Genomic DNA, 21,467 nt, shown 5'->3' with positions numbered 1-21,467 from the left:
ATTCATCTTTTCATTATTTTTGTGCTCTGAAAGGTAGAAGAATGTTTATTCATATACATATGCACTGGCTGAAAATACGATATTTTTTTGTGTGTGAAGAAAATGTTATGGTTGGGTATTGTGGGCAAAAACAAACAAACAAACAAGAAGCAAAAAACACAACCTTCCACACATTATTTCCACTCCAATGCCCTAGTTCCACTCTCAGTAATATATGACTTATTGAACTACTGCAATAGTCTTTATCTCCTTGCTTCTTTTGCCATTCAAGTATATACTCCATGCTACTTATAATTATCTTTCAAAGACATAGAAGCAAATATGCCATCTTGCTTAAAAACATGCATGGCTTATCAGTGCTGACAGTGCAAAATCGAAATTTTTAACATGGTACTGGAGACTTTCCACTTCTCAGCAATAAACCACTTTTCTATCCTCAACTTGGATATTTTCTTTCCTAAGATTCCTCTTTTCTATAGCACTGTCCAAGAGAAGTTTTTGCAGTGCTTGAAGTGTTCTGTATCAGTATTGTTCAATATGGTAGCCACTAGTTACATGTAGCTATTAAGCAGTTGAAATGTGACTAATGCTACTAAGATACTAAATTTTAAATTTTGGTTGATTTTAATTAATTTAAATCAACCTAGCCATATGGCTAGTGGCTACTGTAAGACGAAAAGCCTGAGAAATATACAAATCTACTTTGTATTCTTATATGTATGCCTCAACTTGGCTTACATGGTTCCTTCTCTCTCAAATACTCTTGATAATTTGTTTTCCTGAAAACTGCAACTTATTCTTTAAAGAACTACTTCAATGATGCCATGCTTTCTTCGTAATTTTCTCTATCAAATTCCCTTTGGAAGAGTTAGTTTACATACATTTTGAATAAATTATTTACAATGAAATGAAAAAGGCCACCCACTGTACTGCTGGCTCACAATGACATAGCCTCTTCTCAACACTATGTGCTTGTTAGTGCTTCACAGACCGTATTACATGATGTCTCGAGATTTCCTCTGTGCATAGGACAGGCCACTTTGTTCGGACTTTGTGGTACCTATCTCTATTTCAATAAGAACATCTTTAAATATCCTTAACTTATATCTATCATAGAAAATATTTTGCTGCCGAAAAGGTATTTGAAACCAGTCACCTAACTGCTACTTCCTTATAGTGTCTTTGTCTACTTTTGATTTTTATATTGGACTGTTATTTGTACTGTACTTTATTATCTTACATTTACACTTCTAATGTATTTTTCCACAACTAGATTCAAAGATCCCTGAAAGCAGAGAACACATTGTCTCGTTATTTTCTTCATAGTACCTTGTTCGTGGCTGGTGAAATAAACTTCCTTCATTTAACATTTTAACCAATTGAGAGATTACAAATAAGTTCTACCTCAAATGGGTAGATCAGGCTCCTGATGTAGGTATAACATGGTTTTCTGAGATTTTTTTTTTTAATCATCAATGGGCTATTTGAGTTTCAACAAGAACTACTCTTTAGTTAGCTGGTTTACTACTATTGCTTTTCTGAGATCTTTACATGTTTCATAAGGATCTTGATTCTGTACTTCAACATAGTTAACTTATTAGATTCTCGTGAAAATAGATATTGATACAAACACACGTGAATCATATTCTTAATGAGTAGAAATAAAAACCCAATAAAATATATTGGATGGTAATATGGACCAAGTCAAAATGTCACTGACATTCACAATAAAAAATAAAGGAGAAAGAAACAAAGAAATATGGACATAAGTAAGGCCAGAAGGAAGAAAGGGATAATGGAAAGAAGGAAGGAAGGAAGAAGGAAGGGGGAGAAGAAGGAAAGGAGGAAGGGAGTTGGAGAGAGAGAGAGAGCAAGAAAAAGAAAGAGAGAAAAGGTCCAATATATCATGTGGAGAGTAAGGTAGAAAGCATCTTTATTAAGTTATATTTTTCTTAGAGGGGTCATTGAAGCTAAAAATCTATTGTGTTCAAATATCATCTCTTCCTGAGTAAAATAAATTGGAGTTTTCTGGGATTCTCAGCTAAGCAGTCAAAGAGATGTCAAGAAGGGGATTTTAGTTTCTTTTAATAACAGACATGTTGACTTTTCAGTGACTCTAGGCAAGATCTTTGGTCCTGGCCTATTGCCATAAATAATTTGGTGAAGAAAAGGGAAATGCTGGATTTTAAACAACTCAGAATTTTGAGCCTATAAAATAAAGTGGTCAGATGGAAGGACAGAGATAGAGAGAGATAGAGATAGAGATAGATAGATAGATAGAGAGAGACAGAGAGAGAGAATGAAGATAAACTCACAAACAATTAAAACAGGTGTAAAGGCAAGATGCTGCAAGATTTCTGGGTCTAGGCTTGCATTTGATCCTCCTGGCTGGAACAGAAGAAAAACACAGATTCCACAAAGCCCTTAAATAGAATATTTTGAGACAACAGCAAGCAGAGCTATCTATTCTTCATAAAAGTGTGCTCTGATTTACCTGATTGGCAAGACCATATGGCTGAACACTGAACTAGTCAGGGAGTCAGATTTGATTACTGATCCAATTTTTCACTTAAAGTGTCATTTTGTATTGAAAAAGCTCACAAAGCACATAACTGAACAGAAAGAAACTACTATAGAATTTTATTTTGGATGGCTCTAAAAATATTTTTCTTACCTAGGTAGTCAATTACATATCAATTTAACTTTTGATATTTGCAGTTTAATGCTTCAAAGTTCTCATTTATTTTTTATTCCTTAATTTTTCATCTTTAATATTTTGCTTCTTGGGTTTGGTGCTAAGTTTTAAATACTCAACATACAGGCATTTTTTTCCTAAATAACTATTCTAGAACAGTGCCTAGAACATGGGTGTCCTTAATTAATATTTGATGAATGAATGATTAAATGAATGTCATAATGTTAACGCTCGTACTCCAATGTTTCAGCTTCCTGAGTAAATGAGACATCTGGTAATGTGGTTGAGAGCACATGATCTGGAGTCAAACTGATTATCTGTAGTCCTACAGTAGCCACTTATTGGTTGAGTAGCCTTAGATAATATTAGTACCTGTATTACATATTCTTAGAATGAAATTCTAGAATCCATGTGAGATTGTTTATTGTCTGGCTTATAATGTTAATTATTTTTATTCTAAACATTTTCATTCACAGTTTCCAAAAATAAAATTGTCAAGGTATTAATCAAGCACAGCTGTGGATGAGTAAATGATGAAATGGAAAATTCAGAGAGGATGTTTGGCTTGGATTAAAGGAAGATAGTAGAAAACTTGTGTTTTTCTTTACCTAAAAAATTAGCAAATGGATTTTAAAGCTGAAATCATTGCCCCCTGATGCTTTGTCCACTCAGAGGCCATAATAAATCCTATGGATAAGCTAAAATCATGTCAAGTTGAGAGAGTCACATGTTAATTCTACCGTGTAAATTCTGAAATGTGTACCACCAACAATGTGCTCTCCTTCCGTGGGATATTGTGGGAATCTGGAACCAAATACACGAGGCTTTGGTCCTTGGAGTATAACATAAAAGGTAAAATATAATTTAAAAGTATGGTAAAGTTTTATAAGGAAACTAATGAAAAATGGGGGAAGGGAGAAAAAGCATTGAATCTTAGAACTTACAAATTTAGGACATAACATGAAAAATTCCATGCCTCATTATGTATATGCTATGGTAGGTTTACAAGCTTGCCACTCATGCATAACTGTTTTATATAGTCCTCAAGTATGTTGGTATTTTGGAAAAAATCTGCTTTAAAAACATTTATTAGAATTAGCAATGAAGTGTCTTTTTTGTTAATATTGGAGAAAAAGATGTTTACTTTTCTGAGTCCTATGAAAACAGGAAACATAAAGGAAGGATTACAAGCTTGACCTCTGTCATCATAAAAGACCTGGGTTTGAGTCTTGGATCCTTGACTTCCTAAGTTTGTCCTTGTGCAAATTACTGAACTTGTATGTATAAGGTGCCTAGGGGCATAAATGAAATTATGCATACAAAGGAGTTCCTGGAATACTCAGTGTTAGATATTACTTTAAAGTTGTTATAATTGCCATTATAAAAAGAAACTATAGTTAATCATCCAATACTTAAGTATTTTAGAATCAGTAGAGTTAATTCTAATTTATCAACTTGATGTGATGTAAGTTAAGGTAGATATATGCTTAGGAAGGGGGAGTAAGTGAGTACAAATATACAAAAGCCAAACAGATATCTTCTCTATGACATATAAAGCTATGTCTTTCAAACACAGCTGAATACTAACATTAAAGAGAGATCTTTATCTCTAAAAATTAAGTTAATTTTGTGGGGTACCAGTGCAAGAAGTCCAAATCCTATCACAAAAATAGATTCAAAGAGAGAGTTTAAATAATTTTTAGGTACAAAGAATTTACTACTTGTAGAAAATTTCACAGCATAATAACCACTCTTTACAAAGTTGATCCAAAAGTCTTTTCTAGGGAAAAATATAAGAATACTTTTGCTGGTGGGCAATGTTAGGTACTCCAGTTTCATCTTAATATTTTTTTTATCTTTTGTCAAGGTACCACTAGCAACCATATCAGTCTAAGAAAGTATAACATGAGAAAAGAATATCTCTAACAGTAAATTGTTGCTTATAAAATAGAGATTTTTTTTAACATACCGAGGCCTTATTTTTTAGCTTTCTTTCTCTAGTAGTCTTAACTTTTTTGTTGCTGGTAAAATAATGCAAGGTACCATACTCCATCAAAGCTGCAAAAACAAAAATGAAACAAACAGAAACAAAGAGATCCATCGCAGTCACATAAGAAACCTTAGGTAAGGACTTCCTGGCAATTGTACTCAGAGTTGTCATAGTCAGAACTGTAGTGATACCTGTGGAGGGAGGGAAGAAAAATAAATGATGGAAAATAAGACCATTTTTATTCTTCCAACCGATTTGGCAATATTGTGAGCAGAAATAAACAATGGAAACAAAAGCATATAATTACTTGTGATTTACTGAAAAAAAAAAAATTCTGGTAACCATAGCTACATTGTGTTCAATGTGTTCTTTGTGTCTCTGTGAGTTCTAATCATCTAAATTCTCCAGACCGCAGGTAGTTTACTCCCTGTACCTATTCTTCCCTTCCTCCATAATAATAGACTATCCAATTTTTAGCTAGTCTGCACCTGCCTGAAAGTACAAATTTATTTGCCAGCTTCTTTTAGCTATGTGTGGCCACAGGCTGAAATCTAGCCAAGAAGAATTAAGTCAAGGGTGTAAACAACTACCAAAAGATGTCATTAGAAAGATAGGAAATGCTCTTCGTTCCGTCTTCCTAATTGCATTTTTCTGGAATACAATAGCCAGAGCACCGGAAGCCATTTTAGACCTCTACCCAATTTAATCTACAGTGATTTGAAGTTTCGTGCCACACCCAGTTAAAAGTAATCCAAACTACTATAGAATTTTTTTTTTTATTACTTGAATTAGACCTATTTTTTTCATCTCGGTAAAGAATACAGGCAAAATGATATCAAGGGAATACTTTAAAAAGAGTAGGGCTTCCCTGCTGGCGCAGTGGTTGAGAGTCCGCCTGCCGATGCAGGGGACGCGGGTTCGTGCCCCGGTCCGGGAAGATCCCACATGCTGCGGAGCGGCTGAGCCCGTGAGCCATGGCCGCTGGGCCTGCGCGTCCGGAGCCTGTGCTCCACAACGGGAGAGGCCACAACAGTGAGAGGCCCGCGTACCGCAAAAAAAAAAAAAAAAAAGACAGAGTAAATCTTCATGTTTTGAAGAAGTCAACATATAAAATTAGAATACCCGCCTGGGCCCCAGGCCTGTGTATGGATCTTTGGGGTATCTGTTTCTCTTTATCCATGGCCTTCTTGTGGGTCTTACCACTACTAATTTTAGGCCCCCTAACTCACAGCTGCACATGTTATGTCTCTTCTGATCTAAACTGCCTTAATTCTCATTCTTTGCCTTATGAAAGAAGGCACCATTAGTGGGATTGTTTTCTCTCCAAAAAAGTACTAAATATAATGCCAAATGAATCTTAATTTGGTCAATTATTTATAAAGTGGCAACATCTGGGTTGAAAAAATAGAAAGTGCCTCTTTGATATGGTAAAGGCAACATCCACCTGTTTCCCTCATGTCTACACTGAAACATGCCTTAATAATAATACCATTCACATGCCCATCTTTTCATTTTTATCGCTTAGGATTGAAAAAATTAAAGATGATACACGTATAATGAATTGGAAGTCATGGAGGCAAATTAGGTTCAATTCTGATGTTCCCGCTCTTAACTCTGTGACCTCAGGGAAGTTTCTTAACTCCTCTGTGCCTCTCATCTAAAAAATGGGCACAGTAATGTAATAAATTTTGTATAATATATTTATATAAAAGGTATTTACTTATTTTTTAAAGTAGATGTAAAATCTTTCTTCCTTTCTAATACTAGCATTTAAAATTTCCCCTCTAAGCATGCTTTAGCTGCATATTACAAATATTTATATGTTAAATTCTTATTAAAATTAAGTTTGAAATATTTTCTAATTTCCTTTTTGATTCTTCTTTAACCCAAGTGTTATCTAAAGGTCATTTAAATTTTTTCCAAATAACTGAGGCCATTATTAATCTGTGTTATTTTTATTCATTTTTAATTTACTTTCATTTTGGTTAGAAAATATACTCTGGAAAGTTTTAGTCTTTTGAATGTTATTGAGATCTTGGTTAATGTTCTGTATGCATTTGAACATATTGTGTATTCTGTAGTTAGGTGCAGTGTTTTATAAATATCAATCAGGTTAAGTTTGATAATTGCATTCAAATTTTCTACATCTTAATTGATTTTTCCATGTAGTTATTCTATCAGTGAAAGAGTATTAAAATGTTCAATTATTATTGCAGATTTGTGTATTTCTCCCATTATTCCTGACAGTTGTTTTTTTTTGTGTGTGGTACGCGGGCCTCTCACTGTTGTGGCCTCTCCCGTTGCGGAGCACAGGCTCCGGACGCGCAGGCTCAGCGGCCATGGCTCACAGGCCCAGCCGCTCCGCGGCATGTGGGATCTTCCCAGACCGGGGCATGAACCCTTGTCCCCTGCATCGGCAGGCGGACTCTCAACCACTGCGCCACCAGGGAAGCCCTCCTGACAGTTTTTGCTTCAATTTTTTTTAAGCCAAAATTATATTTAAAGGCTTTTCATTTGGTAAGTGCGAAATAATTTCAGTGACTACCAGTCTTCTCTCTTCCTTGATTTGTGCACTATTTTTTTAATAACTTATTAAATCATAACATTCCCATAGTCAGACAAAGGTAGCTTTCCCAAGGTACTCCTGGCTTCCATAAAAATGTCCCATCCCAAGTAGAAAAAAAATCTTAAGGCCAATGTGTTCTTTGATTTCATTATCAATGACAGAATTAAATTTCACTTTACTAAAATACTATTACATTTCTATTGCATAAATTAAGGAAAACTATAGCAGAACTTAGCTTCTACACATTTATTTCTTTAATTTAGTAATTACTATCACAGAGTTTAGCTTAAAACTAATATGGTGGATTTCCTTTTAAAACAAGCACCCCACTAAAACATAAATGTTTTATGTTTTAACATGAACAAGAGCACATAACAATTTGTTCACTGTTAACACTGCAGCACCTAGGATGCTGCCTATTTCACATAAAGCATTTGATAAATGTTTGTTAAAATACAATCTTCAATAAATGGGCTCAGGAAATTGTCCTTCAGTGATGGATGTATGGATGTATGTATGTACACTTAAAAAAAAATCCTTGATCCCCCCAACTACGTAGAGTCCACAGTTGTAAGAGATACTCTTTAAGTTAGATCTGGCTATGGCTTATCTTTATAGTTGATATGGTAATATTAAAAATATGAATTCATGTAAAAACACAATTCCACTATTGACTATTCTCTTTCATGACACTATGGCATAGGCTTTTGTCTTCATATAACCCTAATGGTAGAAATAATCCATCCAAATTTTCTTTGGGAAGAAATATAAGAATAATATTTAAGAACAAAATATAATATTTGGTATACTCAGAGAAGCATACAAAAAAAACTAAAGTAATTTGATTACCTTGGAACATAAAATAATTTGAAATAATTGTAGGAAACAAAACTCAGATATGAGTGCATTTTATCCCCTAGCTATATCTACACCTCTATTTAAATTCCCAAGGAGTTGAATTTCCAAGTATAGAACTAGGTACTTCAGGTTTTATTTTTCTGCTTTTATGTAATTTGCATTTTACTACATTTACTAAATGGAGTTAGTCACCAGCTACCATAGAAACCACATGAAAACCTCTTTATTGTTGAAACTAGAAACTGTCCCAACTTTCTTTATGTTTTTAGGACACAATTATCAGTAGTGAGATTCATATCTTATACGGATGTTGGGAATTAATCAATTAATCAATAATTCATCTTTGTATATCAATACATAAATTTAGGTTATCATTTTCTTTTAAACCAATGTATAATAATTAGACACATTTTCGTATGACTCTATTGCAACACATTGCTAAAGAAAAGATGAAAAGTCTATTTTATCAAGTATGAATTACAAATTACCCTTTTAATCAGTGTTATTGTACAGGCAACTCTCAAAAATATTCACAGACTTATTACACATTTTATAGATCACAGAAGCCTGGAAACTTCTTGCTCCTTTCAGCACCTGCCCTTTGGAACCAATGACTGTTCATTAGCACCATTGTAAGAGAAGGGGATTTCAAAGCTTTCTAAACACACACCAGTCAATAAATACTGGCTATTAGTGATTTGGCTAAAAAATAAAATCTTGATAAAAAGTGATTGAAAATATTGATCACATTTAAGATTCAGGGATTATGTATGATTTTCATGCATTAATTCTTACTTAGTTTTATTCTTCCCTTGACCTATGTTAAAAACATTTCTGAGATTTCAAGCTCTACAATTCTTTTTCCTACTTGTTTCATATATTCATTTCAACATCATATTGCACTAGAGTATCTGTTCATTTTTGTAGACTGCAGTTAGAGGAATATTTCTAACATATTAAACTGTAAACTTTTATCACATTAAAATGTTGCTAAAAGTCATATGACACTATAGCATATATTACATGTCATACCCAGTGATGTTCTTGCAGGTACTGCATCTTTATTGATCCAAAAAGACACCCAGGAAAGAACAACTGTCAGAATACATGGAATGTAGGTCTGAATAGTAAAATATCCCATTCGTCTGCTCAGGTCAAAAAAAATTGTCATGATAATATAGTCCCCTGGAAGAAAAAAATATGTTTTATTTTGGCTATAAAATACATGTAAGTATAGGATTCAAAACCATAGATTTAAATACAAATGCCACTGATGCTAGGATTAATCACTGATTTGTATTTCCTTCTTACCAGAGATTGTGTGAGAGATTTCAGTTGTGTTCCGTAACCCTACAAATGCAAATTGATATAATCTCCAGTACTTAGGATCAGCCACTTCTACAGAAGGCTTTTTCCACTTATACTCAATTTCATTTTTAGGGTATCCATCTAGGTAAAAATTAAAATTAAAAATATATACATTAGCAGATCCAAATCTGTTACTGTTGCAGTACCAACATCCAAAGACAAATTCTTTTGAAATTCTTTCTCATTTTTATTATATGTCAAATATAGAAAAAATACTGCATAAAATTTATGAGTATAGGTTAAGGAATAATCATAATGATTAAATAATGATAATCCATGTTGACTCCATTTAAATCAAGAAATAAAATCTTGCTAGCCTTGGGAAAAACCATGTGTCCACTCCAATATAGTATTTCCCCTCCCGACCACAGGTAACCACTAACCTGATTTCTGTGATAATCCTCCCCTTGTTTTTTTGGTTATAGATTTTTTGATAGGCAATTCTGAAATATATAGCTTAGTCTAGTTTCTTTTTGAACTCTGCTTGATTGTTAACATACTGGATGCATTATTTGATATCTTACTTCTTTTAATATCATATTTGTAATAGTCATCCATGCTGTTTTATGTAGTAGTAGTAAATTTGTTGTATTGTAAAGATGTGCTAAAATTTATTTATCCATTTTACTGTGTCCACACTTGTAATCTTTTCTGTTGGCTATTACTAACACTGCCGTTAGTTATGTTATTGTACATGTCTCACAATTGTATATGCAAAAGTTTCTCTGGTATATATACCTAGATATGTAGTAGCTGGGTCGTGGATTACATATACTTCCCACTTTATGAAACAGCGTCAATCTTTTTTCCATAGAGAGTATACTATACTCATCTCTCACCAACCAGAGTATGAAAATATATGTGGATCCATATTCTCATTAAAGTTTATGTGGACAGTCTTCTTTATTTTCACTGTAGAGTGTACTTTATTTCACTTTTTTCCTGATTATGAATAAAACCTAGAAAAATTTTCATGTGTTTATTAGATTCTTCGGTTTCTTCTTTGGATAACTGCTTGTCAATTGCCCATTATTTTATTGGGTTTTCCTTTTTATCTTTCTTTTATCTGAATTCTTATGTATATTCTGGATACTAGACCTTTGTTGTTTATGTTGAAAATGGCTTTGCCTTCTCTGCAGCTGTCTAGAATGGAAGTGAATTCTTTTAAAAAGGATATGATTTTGTTTCTGCTACACTTCCTGGAAATCCACAAGGGTTTTTTGGACCAAGTGAAGGAAATTTGGGAAAATCCATGTGGGGCTGGGCTTGTGGTTAAAACCTCTCAAGGAGTTAATTCACCCTGGTATGCTGATTGAAGAGACAACTTTCCTTTTAGACCTTAGTGTTTGTATGTGTATGTGTGTGTGTATGGGGGAGGGAGTGCTCCTTCTTGTTACTCTAATGTTACTCTAAGTGTCCAGCCTTTTGTAACCCAGATGTATGTAGCGATCATGTTTTACTACATTTCCAATCCACAAGGCCATCAAAATCGAAGCTCAATTTTATCTTTTTTTTGGCAAATGTCCTCAGGCTACAAACCTTCTTACCGTTCTGGTTTCAACTTTTAATGTGAATTTTTGTGGCTGAAAATTCTTTCCTAGTGATCACTTAAAGATTTTTGAGATGATTTTAGTAATAAAATGTTTTAAATTGTTTTAGACACAAAGGTTAATCTACCATATTACCGGAATGAAATTCAGTATCAACTTTAAAAAGTTCCAAAACAGAGTATCATTTCCCACCAGGATCCCTTAATCAGCCATGCAATGAATTTGCTCTCATCTTTGTTGGCCTGTATAAGGATGTGTTTCCTCTTTCCTTTCTCCATCTTCTCTCTCTTGTTCTAAAGGTTTAGCTTCTTGTTTTTCCATATTTCCCATTCTTTTTCATTGGAATTGTAGAAGTAATAGAGTATAATCATAATATACAGGAATGTGGGCACAAATAGAAACAGGGAGCTAGTTACTTAACCACTCTAAATCTCATGATGTTGACTTGTAAAATGGGAGCCATAATGAAATCTTCCAAATACATTTGTTGTGAAATATTAGATGGAGAAGGCTGGATCCTCTACTGGACCCCTATAGAGTGCCTGATAAAAGATAGCTATGATTATTATATTTATGTCAGTAACACCCAATTGCACTAACAGGGATAGGATATTCCCAATAATGACAGTACCAAGAATTCAGGTATGATATCTAGAGGAGAATACAGTAATTGCTACATCTTTAAATTTAATTTGTGTATCAACTAGTCCTTGAATGTTACTTTTAATCAAGTCTTTGCTGTTATTTGGCTGTTTTATTCATTGAGAAGTCAATGTTAGAAAATCAGAGCAGTGAGAGATGAGACTATGAAGTAAAAAGGACATTTTAGTGAGATTAAAATTATTAAGAAAGTCAAGAAAATCCTTAATAAATGACAGCAAGAGATATATGGGAATTTTTAAAGTGAAGAAGCAGGATAATACTTATAAATACTTGTAATCTACTGTGAATAAATTCTAGAATGTGATATCTGAAAAAAATTGAATTTTAAAAAAGGAAAAAGCATTATACAATTCATAGACATAAGCAATATTTTTAAAGTCATTTTATGGGTTTTCAAGACTTGCTCAATTATATATTATGTAGAAAAACATTTTTATAAAGATAAATGTGAGGATAAATATGTTAGTAAATATAAAACAAAACTGATATTGTTATAGAAAGATTATAACTAGTTCTTTGCAACAAAATACTAAGTGTTTGTATCTAAATTATTTCTCTCTAATCATTTCTCTGTGTTTCATTCTTTCTTTTGAATAACATAAATTTATTTATACCTTGATTTTTCCAACTCATTAAAGTTTTCTCAAGTATTTGCTACCCATATAGTAAATGTTCTTCACCAGACCAATTAAATATATTTTAAAGTACAATGTAATAAAGTTAAATCTGGCCTCTAGGAAAATGAATAAAATTCCAATCAACTTTTTATTCATGGCAGTGTAAAAACATCTGAATACAAATGTATCTTAGTAGTCCCTTATTTAATCAAAATAAGAAAAGGACATGGATATAACTAAGATTTGTAAAGAATGATAATATATATATATTTACTATGGATTTATTGCCACTTTTTAACTTAAAGCCAGGAACAAATATGTCATTTGTAATTTTATCTAAGACAGTTAAACATAGTCCACACTTCTGAAAATTGTATAAATTGTAGTTTATCTCATTTTATTTTACATTTTTAAATAAACAGGATCAGAGGCTATAAAATTCTATGAAAAATCAAGTATTTTATCACTTACAACTTGAAAATTCCAATGGACATGAATGTTCATCCATAGGAAAGTTATGAAGCTGAAGGTAACATTCTGCATTAATTGTCAATCTATTTAGATGGAAAAATAAATATTAACTAATGAGAAATAATTTCAGGCATTAAAAATCTTTTGTCTAATTTTTAAACGTGATTTTGGCCTACAATAATGGACTGTGATACACTAGAAAATAATAATAATTCTGAAGCCTCACAGTAGTAATATAATAACATTCATACATGAATAAGAAAATTCTGACATTTTTCTCTCCAGCCAACTAAGATAACTCATAATTAGCCCAAGTGTGACCTCTGTGTTTACACTTAAAAATTCATACTTCAGGATCTCAACAAACACATATACGTGCACACACATGCAGGTTAACAGAGTGTACCTGGTTAAGTATGGTGAATTGTTTTCTTTTGACCATAAACATCTTTCCATTAACAGGATGATTCTTAATGAGTCGATATGTTCAAAACAATGAATTAAATAAACTTGAATCTTACACATCGACCCTCATTTAATCCTGTGTTAGGGATGTTTTACTACACCACTGAAAATCAGAGTATTTTAAAATGTTATAGCAAGATGAACTCCCAGAGAAAAATCTCTGTCAATCATTTGCCCTATAGATTAAAAAAAACATAATGTTTGTACCACAATCTCTTCTGCTTCAAAGAGGGGAAATCGAGGAGTTTTTCCTCTTTGCTTTCAGTCCTTTTCACATACTAGTAACTCTGAGTTTAAACAAGTGTTTCCACAATTGTTCACCATTTTAGATTTTAGTGTATAAAAGAAGCTTCATCTTTCTCACTTTGCCAAGTTTGAAAAATGGAAATTTATCAGTTGATCAAATATTAGTATGGAAAATAAATTAGAGCAACTACAAGTTTTCTTAAACAGTAATACCTTAGAGTATATAGAACTCGTCCATCATTCCAAATTCGAAGAAGACGATTAGGAGTTGTTATCCAATGAGCATCAGATTTTCTTGAATTTCTGAAGAAAGTGTCAGGAATCCAAATTTTTCCAACCATATTACTGTTAAGCATAAGCACTTTCATGGTACTGTTGAATTTTAGACGACTATCAAACCAGGTTTGGGCAAAAATTATATCTATTGTGTATTCCTAAAAGATAAAAAGAAGAGTAATGACTTATAATAGTAAAACCATTATTTTAGACATTTTCTTCAGGTTGAATTTTTATAAAGTTTCTGTAAGTAAATAGCACTTAAACTCAGTCTTTTTTGTAGAAAAAAAGTATGCCATTATCTTAACCTTTTTTTTTTTCATTGTTTACATGAGTCATGTAAACTAAAATTCAAGATTTCTCGTAATTACTGCTGTCCCGTGTGGCTTTACATATCTTTTTGTAAATTGTATTCAAGATTTATAATAGGTAGGATATAGCTATTAAATATAAAGGCCAATCATTTTCATGTTAACAATTATATTAAATTTTGTGATATTTACAAATACTTAAGTCACACAAAAAGTCACAAGCTACAAAATCAAAATGCAAACACTCGCCAAATTATCTAAAAACCCTTATCTTGTCCTTTGTCCAAAAAATTAATTTCAATTATTTAGATCCACTGTTTTCAAATATTTTAAAGCAATCATACTCACACACACACATACACAGACACAGACACACACACACACCCTATTAAGCACTTATAATATGCCAAGTATCTGTTGAGTTTTGCAAGTATCATGTCATTAAATCCTTACTACAGCCCTGTGAATAATTACCACAATAATCTTTATTTTAAGGAACATTTATTAATAGAGATGTAAAATAACTCTCCCCACATCAAAGAGCAGATGATATGAAAACTGAGACACTGTAGGTTGAATCCCAAATCCACATATCTAACAACCACATATAATGGTGGTCACAGTGAGGCCTGATGAGTGCCATAATTAGAGCAAAGGCTCTGCCCATAATCAGCAAGTGACTGTAAGTAGGAAATTGCATGGTTATGAGAGAATTCTTAGGAGTAGGTGATTAGGTATAATCTACCTTTATATCCTGACAGAATATCTACCATATTATAAGCATTAAAATTTATTTGATAATATTAATGAATAAGAATGCATATTTGATGCTACTGAGAAAAGAAAGTGATTATATGTATTTGTGTGTAACTTTGATATTAAAAGAGGAGGAAGACAGTAAATTGAAAGATATGAAATTTTATATGAGTCACTTGAGATGGGAGAGATTGGTTACTCACTCTTGATGTAATACTAGCTCTTGTCCAATTTACCTGGAGAGAAATATTTATAATAAATGGAATTATAATTGGGAGCTTGACTAATGAATGAAAAACATGTTTAAAATGGTAGAGAGAATAATAAGTAAACAGATTAGGAATCAACTTGTCAATAGAGAAGTTGGATCAAATCCTAATTTCCAGGCAGGATATTTAAATTACAATTTACTTGACTACAATACAGAGAGTAAAGTGAGTGGAAAACCTCCTTTTATCTATTTCGGTGGGTTTATTTTATTTTTATTTATTTATTTATTTATTTTTTAATAATCCCATAATCCAACAAATTTTAATTGGCCTTCCTAAGCCTCCAGTGGAAAAGCCCTATTTTCACATTATGAATTGCCACAAAGATGAAATATTTAAATTTCATAAACTTAGTCCACTAAAAATTTTGCACATACAGTTTTTAACAAATAAAATTTTAATGTCTCCTGTAAGATCTTAGTTCAATTTATTTATTTATTTATTTTTAAAATTTTAATCACTCAGAAGTGGTTTTATTCTCCAAAAAATAAACGGCACATGGGCTCAAGGTGCACCGGCTTCAGTAGTTGTGGCACGCAGGCTCAGTAGTTATGGCCCACTGGCTTAGTTGTTCCTTGGCACATGAGATCTTCCTGGACCAGGGAGCAAACCCGTGTCCCATGCATTTGTAGGCAAACTCTTTTTTTTTTTTTTTTAACATCTTTATTGGAGTATAATTGCTTTACAATGGTGTGTTAGTTTCTGCTTTATAACAAAGTGAATCAGTTATACATATACATATGTTCCCATATCTCTTCCCTCTTGCGTCTCCCTCCCTCCCACCCTCCCTATCCCACCCCTCTAGGTGGTCACACAGCACCGAGCTGATCTCCCTGTGCTATGCGGCTGCTTCTCACTAGCTATCTATTTTACGTTTGGTAGTGTATATATGTCCATGCCACTCTCTCAGTTTGTCACAGCTTACCCTTATCCTCAAGTCCCTTCTCTAGTAGGTCTGTGTCTTTATTCCTGTCTTACCCCTCGGTTCTTCATGACATTTTTTTTTCTTAAATTCCATATATATGTGTTAGCATACAGTATTTCTCTTTCTCTTTCTGACTTACTTCACTCTGTATGACAGACTCTAGGTCTATCGACCTCATTACAAATAGCTCAATTTCGTTTCTTTTTATGGCTAATATTCCATTGTATATATGTGCCACATCTTCCTTATCCATTCATCCGATGATGGACACTTAGGTTGTTTCCATCTCCTGGCTATTGTAAATAGAGCTGCAATGAACATTTTGGTACATGACTCTTTTTGAATTATGGTTTTCTTAGGGTATATGCCCAGTAGTGGGATTGCTGGGTCATATGGTAGTTCTATTTGTAGTTTTTTAAGGAACCTTCATACTGTTCTCCATAGTGGCTGTACCAATTCACATTCCCATCAGCAGTGCAAGAGTGTTCCCTTTTCTCCACACCCTCTCCATCATTTATTGTTTCTAGATTTTTTGATGATGGCCATTCTGACTGGTATGAGATGATATCTCACTGTAGTTTTGATTTGCATTTCTCTAATGATTAATGATGTTGAGCATTCTTTCATGTGTTTGTTGGCAGTCAGTATATCTTCTTTGGAGAAATGTCTGTTTAGGTCTTCTGCCCAGTTTTGGATTGGGTTGTTTGTTTTTTTTGTTATTGAGCTGCACGAGCTGCTTGTAAATTTTGGAGATTAATCCTTTGTCAGTTGCTTCATTTGCAAATATTTTCTCCCATTCTGAGGGTTGTCTTTTGGTCTTGTTTATGGTTTCCTTTGCTGTGCAAAAGCTTTTAAGTTTCATTAGGTCCCATTTGTTTATTTTTGTTTTTATTTCCATTTCTCTAGGAGGTGGGTCAAAAAGGATCTTGCTGTGATTTATGTCATAGAGTGTTCTGCCTATGTTTTCCTCTAAGAATTTGATAGTTTCTGGCCTTACATTTAGGTCTTTAATCCATTTTGAGCTTATTTTTGTGTATGGTGTTAGGGAGTGATCTAATCTCATACATTTACATGTACCTGTCCAGTTTTCCCAGCTTGGTGGTTTTTATTAATTGAATAAATTTGACATGTAACTTTGTGTAAGTTTAATGTTACTTTAGTACATTTATATATTGTTATATGATTACCGTTATAGTGATATTTATCACAGTATCTAATTATAGTATGATAATATTGTCTATATTCATTATACTGTACATTAGATTTCTATGCATTAGTTAATACCCCTTATAAATTTATACCTTTAAACACCATTATTTTATCTATTTCGTATGAACACTATTGCAGTTTGGGAAAGCCACATACATATTAATAATTATTTAAAATCCAACACAGGCCTAGACATTATGTAATTGAGTATGAAATGTATGGTTTATAAAGTGACTAATATGCATAGATAAATTATTATGGTTAATTTGTCCCATGTAATAATGTAATTAGTGATCATTCATATATTTAACATCTACAGTGTGTCGTTCATTGTTTTGCATAGATGTAAAGACATGAGGTCCCTGTACACAAAAACATTGCATCATGACCCCCTCTTCACATAGTCTTGGTAACCATTTAAACAACATTCTATACCAGAATTACACTGTGCTTTTGTATGGGATTGAACAGCAGAAACTGCTTAAGATAAAGGAAGAAGCTAACATACCCACCAGGTTTATGGCTTGGCAAAGATCCAACATTGATTGGTAGAGGAAACCTCAAGCTACTTAGTAGGTATACTTGGCTTCGGTGTTCCTGACTAACAAGGCATTAAAGATTACACTTGAGAAGTAACTTATATAGGGCTGGAATATAGCAAGCATCTGTGAATCCTGCTTAGCAGCTGGCAGGATCTTCTTTAGCACACCTGTTTATAAATGTGCTAATCACTGTTAGAAGAGTTATAACATCCAAAGGCCAAATTCTTCCAAGCAGAGATTTTTGGGGAAGTGTGAAGTTTTTTCTGCTCACAAGTCCCTCAATCTATGTTCAAGAAGAGAAAGATACAGAGCCTGTCTTGATTATCCACCCTTCCTAAACTTTTTGCAAAGGCTAATACTTCCAAGCTCTTTTAAATTACTAATCCTTAATAAATGCCTCATTGAGATGAAAAGTTATTAAAGTCTGTGCCATTTTATACATAAGTGAAAAATCCAATTTTGTTTGCTCATTTGTATTAGTGTAATTTCGAGAAAATAATCAAACTGTGTTCTTGTACTTCACGTTCCTATTTAGAGGTTATAATTACCTGCATAATAAATAAGCAAAAGAAACATGAAAAGGAACTTCCATTCACTGAGAACAAGTAGCTTGTTGAAGAATAGCTTCTAAGATAAACATTTTGAGATGAGGAACAGTGCATTTAACATTTGAGATCCAAAGTACATTATGAAACTTTGCCTCCTTGCAAGTTAGCCCAGAAAATAGCATTAGTGAATAAAGGTGAAGAAGTGAGCCATCTTGATTTCTAACTTAATCAGTCAAACCATAACTGATGAAAGTTCATGTAGTGCATTCTTCTACTTCACTGTCAGATTTGCAATTATGTGCTGTGTCTAACGTTTAAAAGCACTGGTTAATTCAATACTTTTTTTTTTTAGTAATGGAATTAGCATCACTCAAAATACAGACCTAAATAATTAATTTAGGTGCATAATTACATCATGAAGTTGGGTTGATCCTGATCTGATCTTAGCACCTTGGCATTAATCTCTCCCTAAAGTATCTATTCACACGGCCAAAATATGATGGGCCAATGGTTAGCAGTAAACCAGATACTAAGGCTATAAACATGTAGAGAAAAGGTACAAGTGTAGTTAATCCCCAGCACAAATAGCTTTAGTGATAAAAGTTCATAGGATTCTGCCCCACTTCGCTCAATTATTGTAAAAGCACCAACTTCTTGAAACTATCACAAGATAAGTAAAATAACTTGGTGTTATTCTATTTTTTCAAATGAAAAAGAAATAAGGAAGGAGATTATGTCAGGTACTTAAATCATTGAAATCAATCATCAGTACATTGAGAGATATTACAAAAGCAGACATTAATCCTGAGTTCAGTTATCAGCCCTTTGGGTTCTATTTTTATGTCTCTAAATTTAGATTTCCAAAGGTACATAACACCATGTGCATTCATCACTTAACTTTTTAACAAATATTTTTCAGTGTCCAAATTACTTCTGTATTGTTCTTGGTTTACAAAGATGAACATGAAGACTTCTTGTTATGAATATATAAACAATAAAATTGGAAATGAATAATGCTTAGGGGGGATAGAGTTAAACAGAAATAGAAACAATAGAGATCATTTTCAGCTATGGAAAATTAAGAAAGACTTCATTACAGAAGTTGTATTTACCTGAACTGACTTTCACACACAGCTGAATACTAACATAAAAGAGAGATCTTTATCTCTAAAATGTAAGTTAATTTTGTGGTCCACTCTTTGTTACAAGTTCAAATCCTAACACAAAAATAGAATCAGAGGATTTTCTGACATATCATTATGCTACTAGGATGGCATTTTTCACACTATTATTGGAAGTGCTGGCTTCCGACGTTTATTTCAGTAGTTTAGATCAAGTTGTGCATATCACAAAGCTGAGTGCTCTACTCAGATAAGCCAAAGCCTGTGGCAGGATTTGCACAATTTCCATTATAGAGATTTGTCTTGATTTCCGTTATAGCAAGATGTTAAAAGTGGAGACATTTAACAAGTTTTCTCTATTTCAGATTTTAGTTAAACTGCAGGGTAACTGATGTGAGTTCAAATTCACTGCCAATCTAAAACCTAAAACTTTAGTACATTATTTAAAGCCTTTGGGCTGAAACAAATATAAAAATAACACAACTGAGTAGGAGGTAATTAATTATATACATAATTATATATATATATATACTTTAATTATATACATAATTGTAAATACTTTTCAGATAAACAATGACTAATACTAATACATCCAAACTGTGTTGTAGTTAGTGTGTGTAGTGAGACGTTATGATGTAATCTAAAGAATTACTGGTTGGGTGGAGTCAGGAAATCATGTCAGAGTCCCAGTTATGTGATTTCTTAGAGTAGGGTGCTGACTATGTCCTTTACTCTCTCTCACTGGAAAAATCAGGGCACTATGCAAAATTATCATTCTGATCTTTCCCATCTCTAAGGTTTGGTGATCTTGTTCTAAACATAAACAAGAATAAAGGCTACAGTGGACATGGTGTTGTCCAGTGACCCATTCTCATAAAAATACTTCTGATCTATAGGCATCTTTGTTATTTTAATTTAATCCCACCTAATTCCTGCTAAATTTATAGTTGAAAATGGCTCAAGCCAGTGCCTGCCAAAACTGGTTGACCAGAAGTCCCCAAAGAGCATTTTCAAAATTCTGATTCTAGGTCCCCATCCCAGATTACTGAATCAGAATCTCATAAAGCAATACTGAAAAATTGCATTTTTCTTAAATGCAGTTTGGGTTTCTAAAAGTTTGGAAAATTTCGACTTAAAATTCTATCACTTCCTCAAGGCATTTCTATCCAATAACTAGGTTTCCTGACCAAAAGAAAAGGTAAAAGTAAAAGAAATAAAGAGAGTTAGAGAGAGAGAGAGAGAAATCCATAGATGAGATTTGTACAGAATTCCTCAAACTGTACAGTATAACCTGTCATCTCTTTAAATAAAATTTCTATATATAAACACTGTTTGAGAACATGTGTTTATGTGTGTGTGTATTTAAGAAAACTTTAACATTCAACTAATAAATGTACCTCAACAGAATTTTAAATGTAATCTTCAAAAATGGTGAAATATTATCCCTCTGAAGTTATCTTAGGCCATGTTAATTATCACCATATGTGCTAAACTGCTTTTTCTTAGATATTCATTGTTTTTCTTTTTTTTTTAAAGAGTATTATTAGCAACATATTAATGTTTGTCATTCTCCTCTTGTAAATAAATTTTCTATTAAGAAGTGAAGCAATCAAAGCAGTTGCCTAATAACTTTGAGTTTATCATTGAAAACCCTTGGTAGGTACCATATAACTCATATAATTTGATTTTAAACAAAGAGGTGAAAAATGTATACTCATAAGATATATTTATTATCATCTATAACATTTGACAAATGAAATAGTGCCTTGAATCAGCTAGGCAGGAAGCAAGGCTACCTACCTTTTAATCACATGTATGATTAGGTCCTTATTCTGGCAGAACTTTCCCCCTAATCCTAGCCTGAGGCCAGAACTACCAAGCAGTACAGTCCCATTCTACAACAGTCTCTATCTACTAATTCATGAAGGACTCAAAATTGTAACTAACCTAGGAGGCAGATGATTAAAAAAGAATTCAATATAGACACCTCCAAAATCTGACCAAGATGTTAGATAACGTAT

General features: G+C 32.9%; 1 protein-coding gene across 1 annotated transcript in view; it reads right to left on the bottom strand.

Moving 5' to 3' along the window:
* Nucleotides 1-21,467, bottom strand: part of GABRG1 (gamma-aminobutyric acid type A receptor subunit gamma1) — an 80,616-nt gene that overhangs the window by 8,132 nt on the left and 51,017 nt on the right. Inside the window, exons 4-8 of the mRNA XM_027103046.1 lie at nucleotides 13,703-13,923; nucleotides 12,779-12,861; nucleotides 9,421-9,558; nucleotides 9,142-9,294; nucleotides 4,665-4,876 (exon numbers count right to left, since the gene is read on the bottom strand). Coding sequence (XP_026958847.1) covers nucleotides 4,665-4,876; nucleotides 9,142-9,294; nucleotides 9,421-9,558; nucleotides 12,779-12,861; nucleotides 13,703-13,923 — 807 coding nt within the window. The remainder of the gene's footprint in view (nucleotides 1-4,664; nucleotides 4,877-9,141; nucleotides 9,295-9,420; nucleotides 9,559-12,778; nucleotides 12,862-13,702; nucleotides 13,924-21,467) is intronic.

This window comes from Aethalodelphis obliquidens, unplaced genomic scaffold, assembly GCF_003676395.1.
Source record: "Aethalodelphis obliquidens isolate GAN/ISIS:26980383/991018 unplaced genomic scaffold, ASM367639v1 scaffold6, whole genome shotgun sequence".
Classification (NCBI taxonomy): domain Eukaryota; kingdom Metazoa; phylum Chordata; class Mammalia; order Artiodactyla; family Delphinidae; genus Aethalodelphis; species Aethalodelphis obliquidens.
The sequence above is the reverse complement of the archived record's forward strand: the minus strand, read 5'-3'. Positions and strand labels throughout refer to the sequence as shown.